General features: G+C 32.3%; 1 protein-coding gene across 6 annotated transcripts; it reads right to left on the bottom strand.

The window, feature by feature from the left end:
- Positions 1–1,021: 1,021 nt before the first annotated feature.
- Positions 1,022–7,809, bottom strand: LOC138317622 (uncharacterized). 6 transcript variants are annotated; one of them, XR_011207783.1, is made up of 5 exons: positions 6,893–7,439; positions 5,979–6,368; positions 4,957–5,263; positions 1,494–1,800; positions 1,022–1,325 (listed from the first exon to the last, which is right to left on the bottom strand). XR_011207783.1 is itself a non-coding variant. In XM_069259414.1 (4 exons), the coding sequence occupies exons 2-3, from the start codon at positions 6,354–6,356 to the stop codon at positions 4,970–4,972; spliced, it is 672 nt and encodes a 223-aa protein (XP_069115515.1). In that variant the 5' UTR covers positions 6,357–6,368; positions 6,815–7,445; the 3' UTR covers positions 1,337–1,800; positions 4,957–4,969. The 6 variants fall into 6 exon arrangements, 3 of the variants coding, with proteins under 3 accessions (XP_069115515.1, XP_069115513.1, XP_069115516.1); XR_011207784.1 differs by lacking the exon at positions 1,022–1,325 and having other exon boundaries at positions 1,337–1,800; positions 5,972–6,368; positions 6,893–7,809; XR_011207785.1 differs by lacking the exon at positions 1,022–1,325 and having other exon boundaries at positions 1,337–1,800; positions 6,302–6,368; positions 6,893–7,420.
- Positions 7,810–8,046: the final 237 nt, after the last annotated feature.

Raw genomic sequence — 8,046 nt, 5'->3', positions numbered from 1 at the left:
ATCAATACACAAGAGTTTTATTGTCAATATCAATACACATAAGAGTTCCATTGTCAATATCAATACACGAGAGTTCTATTGTCTATATCAATACATAAGAGTTTCTATTGTCTATATTAATACACGAGAGTTCTATTGTCTATATCAATACACAAGAGTTCTATTGTCAATATCAATACACCAGAGTTCTATTGTCTATATCAATACACGAGAGTTCTATTGTCTATATCAATACACAAAGAGTTCCATTGTCAATATCAATACACGAGAGTTCTATTGTCTATATCAATACATAGAGTTCTATTGTCTATATCAAATACACGTAGAGTTCTATTGTCTATATCAATACACGAGAGTTCTATTGTCTATATCAATACATAAGAGTTCTATTTGTCTATATCAATACACGAGAGTTTTCTATTGTCTATATCAATACACGAGAGTTCTATTGTCTATATCAATACACGAGAGTTCTATTGTCAATATCAATACACAGAGTTGTATTGTCAATATCAATACACGAGAGTTCTATTGTCTATATCCAATACACATGAGAGTTCTATTGTCCATATCAATACACAAGAGTTCTATTGTCAATATCAATACACAAGAGTTCTATTGTCTATAACAATACATGTGAGTTATATTGTCAATATCAATACACAAGAGTTCTATTGTCAATATCAATACACGAGAGTTCTATTGTCTATATCAATACACGAGAGTTCTATTGTCTATATTCAATACACGAGAGTTCTATTGTCTATATAAATTCACAAGAGTTCTATTGTCTATATCAATACACGAGAGTTCTATTGTCTATATCAATACACGAGAGTTTATTGTCAATATAATACACGAGAGTTCTATTGTCTATATCAACACGAGAGTTCTATTGTCTATATCAATACAGAGAGTTCTATTGTCTATATCAATACACGAGAGTTCTATTGTCTATATCAATACACGAGAGTTCTATTGTCTATATCAATACACGAGAGTTATATGTCAATATCAATACACGAGAGTTTCTATTGTCAATATCAATACACAGGAGTTCTATTGTCAATATCAATACACAAGAGTTCTATTGTCTATATCAATACACGAGAGTTCTATTGTCTATATCAATACACAAGAGTTCTTTTGTCAATATCAAGACACGAGAGTTATATTGTCTATATCAATACACGAGCGTTCTATTTCTCCGACATCGAGACAGCAGACGATATTGATAACGAGGCTTTTTCAGTTTGTCTGTCAGCTAGGACACCACTTTCTCCAACATCCAGTTATCCAAGGATATTTTTAATTACTGAAAAATACTAAAAAGAAGTATTTTAAAGTATTTTTATTTCTTATTAACTTGTAAAAGACAAAGTGGTGCCGAGGAGTTTTTATATTGAAATGAGATCACGATCTGGAAGTGGGAGCTGTACATGGCTACGAATGACAGTCTTGGTATATAATATGAATACAAGACCCTTCCGTACCTCACACGCTGATTTAAGCTTCTCTGATCATCTCAGTATATTCGTCAATGATTCTCCCCATATCCACGTGAACAGGTGTAACAAGTTCCCTGAGAAGACGGTAGTCTCCCACACTGATTAGCCTCCTCCTACTCAATTCTTCTATCACCATGTAAATGTTCTCCATCTTTGCTCGACATACTGTGTCTAGGTGAACTGATAAGTAACAGTCAAATGTAGCCCATTGAGATTTCAGCCTTGGGTGAAGGTAGTCGGCCAACTTGACTGCCATCTGTTTTTCTAGAACACGTCTGGTATGTTCATTTAACTTGAGAACAGACACAAAAAATAAAACTCTTTAAAGCAGCTATTGGTTTTTTTAGTGCCATATTTTTTACATATCCATAGCAATATATTGGGCATTCGAGTTATTTACAGCGATATGTTGACATGATAAAATTAACATGATGGCAGATACTATATGTGCCAATGTAAATAATTTAGGAACAGTTATAAATATAAAGGAATATCATACACAGTGATAATAATTTAGGAACAGGTGTAAATATAAAGAAATATCATACCCAAATGATAATAATTTAGGAACAGGTGTAAATATAAAGGAATATCATACCCAATGATAATAATTTAGGAACAGGTATAAATGTATAAGAATATCAAACCTAATGTAAATATTGTAGGAAAAGGTATAAATATATAAAAATATCAAATCCAATGTAATAATTGAAGAGAAGGTATAGATATAAGAATATCAAATCGTTTACTAGTACAGACTCTAAAGTCTGGTATTGGTTTCAACTCACGATTAACAACAAATATGGTACACGAGAGTTCTATTGTCTATAACAATACATGTGAGTTATATTGTCAATATCAATACACAAGAGTTCTATTGTCTATATCAATACACGAGATTTCTATTGTGTATATAAATACACAAGAGTTTTATTGTCAATATCAATACACAAGAGTTCTATTATCAATATCAATACACGAGAGTTCTATTGTCTATATCAATACACAAGAGTTTTATTGTCTATATCAATACACGAGAGTTCTATTGTCTATATCAATACACACGAGTTCTATTGTCTATATCAATACACAAAGAGTTTTATTGTCTATATATCAATACACGAAGAGTTCTATTGTCTATATCAATACACAGAGAGTTCTATTGTCTATATCAATACACAAGAGTTCTATTGTCTATATCAATACACGAGAGTTCTATTGTCTATATCAATACACAAGAGTTTTATTGTCTATATCAATACACGAGAGTTCTATTGTCTATATCAATACACAAGAGTTCTATTTCTATATCAATACACAAGAGTTCTATTGTCTATATCAATACACGAGAGTTTCTATTGTCATATCAATACACGAGAGTTCTATTGTCTATCATACAGTATTGTCATATCAATACACGAGAGTTCTATTGTCTATATCAATACACGAGAGTTCTATTGTCATATCAATACACAAGAGTTCTATTGTCAATATCAATACACGAGAGTTCTATTGTCTATCAATACACGAGAGTTTATTGTCTATATCAATACACGAGAGTTCTATTGTCTATATCAATACACGAGAGTTCTATTGTCTATATCAATACACGAGAGTTCTATTGTCTATATCAATACACAAGAGTTCTATTGTCTATATCAATACACGAGAGTTCTATTGTCTATATCAATACACGAGAGTTCTATTGTCAATATCAATACACGAGAGTTCTATTGTCTATATCAATACACGAGAGTTCTATTGTCTATATCAATACACGAGAGTTCTATTGTCTATATCAATACACGAGAGTTCTATTGTCTATATCAATACACAAGAGTTCTATTGTCTATATCAATACACGAGAGTTCTATTGTCTATATCAATACACAGAGAGTTCTATGTCAATATCAATACACGAGAGTTTATTGTCAATATCAATACACAGAGAGTTCTATTGTCTAATAATACAATACACAAGAGTTCTATTGTCTATATCATACACAGAGTTCTATTGTCTATATCAATACACAGAGAGTTCTATTGTCTATATCATACACAGAGTTGTCTATATATAATACACAGAGTTTATTGTCAATATCAATACACGAGAGTTCTATTGTCTATATCAATACACGAGAGTTCTATTGTCTATATCAATACACGAGAGTTCTATTGTCTATATCAATACACGTTCTATTGTCTATATCAATACACGAGAGTTCTATTGTCTATATCAATACACGAGAGTTTATTGTCTATATCAATACACAGAGTTCTATTGTCTATATCAATACACAGAGTTCTATTGTCAATATCAATACACGAGAGTTCTATTGTCTATATCAATACACAAGAGTTTTATTGTCAATATCAATACACAAGAGTTCTATTGTCTATATCAATACACGAGAGTTCTATTGTCTATATCAATACACAAGAGTTCTATTGTCTATATCAATACACGAGAGTTCTATTGTCTATATCAATACACAAGAGTTCTATTGTCAATATCAATACACGAGAGTTCTATTGTCTATATCAATACACGAGAGTTCTATTGTCTATATCAATACACAGAGTTCTATTGTCTATATCAATACACAAGAGTTCTATTGTCTATATCAATACACGAGAGTTCTATTGTCTATATCAATACACAAGAGTTCTATTATCAATATCAATACACGAGAGTTCTATTGTCTATATCAATACACGAGAGTTCTATTGTCTATATCAATACACAAGAGTTCTATTGTCAATATCAATACACGAGAGTTCTATTGTCTATATCAATACACAAGAGTTCTATTGTCTATATCAATACACGAGAGTTCTATTGTCTATATCAATACACGAGAGTTCTATTGTCTATATCAATACACGAGAGTTCTATTGTCAATATCAATACACGAGAGTTCTATTGTCTATATCAATACACGAGAGTTCTATTGTCAATATCAATACACAAGAGTTCTATTGTCTATATCAATACACGAGAGTTCTATTGTCTATATCAATACACGAGAGTTCTATTGTCAATATCAATACACGAGAGTTCTATTGTCTATATCAATACACGAGAGTTCTATTGTCTATATCAATACACGAGAGTTCTATTGTCTATATCAATACACGAGAGTTATATTGTCAATATCAATACACGAGAGTTCTATTGTCTATATCAATACACAAGACAGCAGACGATATTGATAACGAGGCTTTTTCAGTTTGTTTGTCAGCTATGACACCACTTTCTCCAACATCCAGTTATCCAAGGATATTTGTAATTACTGAAAAATATTAAAAAAGAAGTATTTTTAAAGTATTTTTATTTCTTTTTAACTTGTAAATATATTGAAATGAGATCACGATCTGGAAGTGGGAGCTGTACATGGCTACGAATGACAGTCTTGGTATATAATATGAATACAAGACCCTTCCGTACCTCACACGCTGATTTAAGCTTCTCTGATCATCTCAGTATATTCGTCAATGATTCTCCCCATATCCACGTGAACAGGTGTAACAAGTTCCCTGAGAAGACGATAGTCCCCCACACTGATTAGCCTCCTCCTACTCAATTCTTCTATCACCATGTAAATGTTCTCCATCTTTGCTCGACATACTGTGTCTAGGTGAACTGATAAGTAACAGTCAAATGTAGCCCATTGAGATTTCAGCCTTGGGTGAAGGTAGTCGGCCAACTTGACTGCCATCTGTTTTTCTAGAACACGTCTGGTATGTTCATTTAACTGGAGAACAGACACAAAAAAATAAAACCCTTTAAAGCAGCTATTGTTTTTTTAGTGCCATATTTTTTTACATATCCATAGCAATATATTGGGCATTCGAGTTATTTACAGCGATATGTTGACATGATTAAATTAACATGATGGCAGATACTGTATGTGCCAATGTAAATAATTTAGGAACAGTTATAAATATAAAGGAATATCATACACAGTGATAATAATTTAGGAACAGGTGTAAATATAAAGAAATATCATACCCAAATGATAATAATTTAGGAACAGGTGTAAATATAAAGAAATATCATACCCAAATGATAATAATTTAGGAACAGGTGTAAATATAAAGGAATATCATACCCAATGATAATAATTTAGGAACAGGTATAAATGTATAAGAATATCAAACCTAATGTTAATATTTTAGGAAAAGGTATAAATATATAAAAATATCAAATCCAATGTAAATAATTTAAGAACAGGTATAGATATAAGAATATCAAATCGTTTAGTAGTACAGACTCTAAAGTCTGGTATTGGTTTCAACTCACGATTAACAACAAATATGGTACTATATATAGTTTCATCGAGCATCGAGATATGTAAATAGCACGTGGACATCACAGAAGCAGAATCAACAAAATCGGGCTATATACATTATGATACATACATTAGCATCATTAGTTGCACCCCCCCCCCCCCCCTACGTACATCGTACCGAATCACGGGAGGTATTTTCTTCGTCTACCAATTTGAATTCCGCGCCTTTCATTTCCGATTCCCCGGCTTCCATTTCAGATTTTACCCCTTCCATTTTAGCAGTATAGGTATCAATGATCTCTCCCATTACAACGTGTATAGGACTTAGCATACTCCTGATGACGTCATACCTCCCAAGACTTATGACCTCTTTATTCCTCAAGGCGGTGAAAGCATCATAAATATTTTTCAAATTTGATCTACAGACGGGTGATAATTCCACACTCATTTTCACGTCGAACTCTGCCCATCTATCCTTCAATAAGGGGTGGATGTACTCACTAAGTTTATGTACCATCTCATTCTCCAGTTCTTGTTTCCAAGGTAATGTATCCATATCATTAGTCGCCTGTAAGGACAAGATACGTCATGTTTCTGTTTCTTATATCAGTTGAACAGAAATAATGTAAACGATAATTAGACATCCAGCCCTTTAATCTGTTAAGTCTGTGCATTCTCTACTACTGGATTGATATGCGATATACTGATACTACTGATTTATATCTAGATATACTAAATGTATATAAATATAAAAGTCTTTACATTGTATACTAAGTAACGTCTGTAAATTGTATATATACAATATATACTGTACATAAAGGCATTAAATTTTTTTTTAAGTTGGATCCAGGTGTCCGTGAAGAGTGAGCGTTCATCTAAACCACCAATCTAGGCCAATTTAGGTCACCTCCCAATCTCGTTGGAAGGCAAAAGAAACAGGGGTTCTTATTAAGCATAGAAGAACCTTTTAAATGTTATATGAGTTATATGTCTTAAGTTTAACATTATTTTTACCCCTAAGCCGATGACGTAATGAACTCCAGGCAATTTTTGACTTCAGTTTATTCCGATATATCAGAGCTGAATACTGACCTGCACTCATCAAGGTGAAATACTGTTACAAGGCGTGTGTTTTCTCACTGTAGAAATATTGGATCTGTTATTAGATATATATTAAATCAATTCCTGGAATTCTGATGACCTTATTCGTCACCATCCGTATTTAGAACATCTGGGATACGTCACCACCCGTATTTAGAACATCAGGAATACCCGTGTTCTACTTTCAGTTTAACATGTACCAGCAATGCTGTCATATCGTTACGTATATGGTACATATTGACTAGTGTCAGCACTATCAATGATACTTTTATACTTCGTGTTACTTGTATCTTATATTCCAGATATATATCCCTCCTCATTATCCCAATTATATCTATATTGGGAGAGAAAATAAAAAGTCAGAAATCAAAGCATCCTCCATCTAACAAAGTACGGATATGATTGCGCTATTATGACGGTAATAAAGACAAGATAGTAACAGTAATTATGTTGTTATTGTAGACATTTACTATGAATCCAGAGTCGTCAAGTCAAAAGTCAAATATATATTCCTGTCCTGTTAAAATTGCAATATATAAAAATGAAAATCGCAAAATCAAAAGCAAAATCTTTCATTTAAAAATGAAATAGATTCAAAATACTTAACTAAATAAACTTATAGCCGACAATTGTGGGTAAGTGCCCAGATCCCTGAAAAAAAGAGCCGTGGTGAGCTCGGAAAAGTGCCGAAGTGACTCTAATCCCAAGTGCCGTGGTCTCCAAGTGCCGAGATGTCCTGATACCATGTAGATTTCCCAGTGGTAGATTTTGGCTATATATATTTTGTGTCAATTTGGGGATTTATATACATCTTACTATATGATTAATGTTATCAAATGTAAATTATGAGATATGTTCAATTAAGATTTATAAAGAAAAACTCGATTCATCTTCAAAACATTGTACACGCAATTGTTTAACAAGTTTAATAATGAGTTTTATTAAGAAATTATTTATTAGACCTAGCATATACAAATTAAATCAACTTTCAGAAATACAGACCAAAAAGAGTTATCAAATGTATCAAAATACAATAAAGTTGTACTAAGAGGACTAGCATGAGCTGGTTATTTTTACTTTCAAATGTGCCATGATAAGTTAACCAATCCCTTTTGGAAGTAAGAATTTAAAACGGGGTCTTCCCC

Source organism: Argopecten irradians, chromosome 3 (assembly GCF_041381155.1).
Source record: "Argopecten irradians isolate NY chromosome 3, Ai_NY, whole genome shotgun sequence".
NCBI lineage: Eukaryota > Metazoa > Mollusca > Bivalvia > Pectinida > Pectinidae > Argopecten > Argopecten irradians.
Note: the sequence above shows the minus strand (reverse complement) of the source record. Positions and strands in the feature narration are given on the sequence as shown.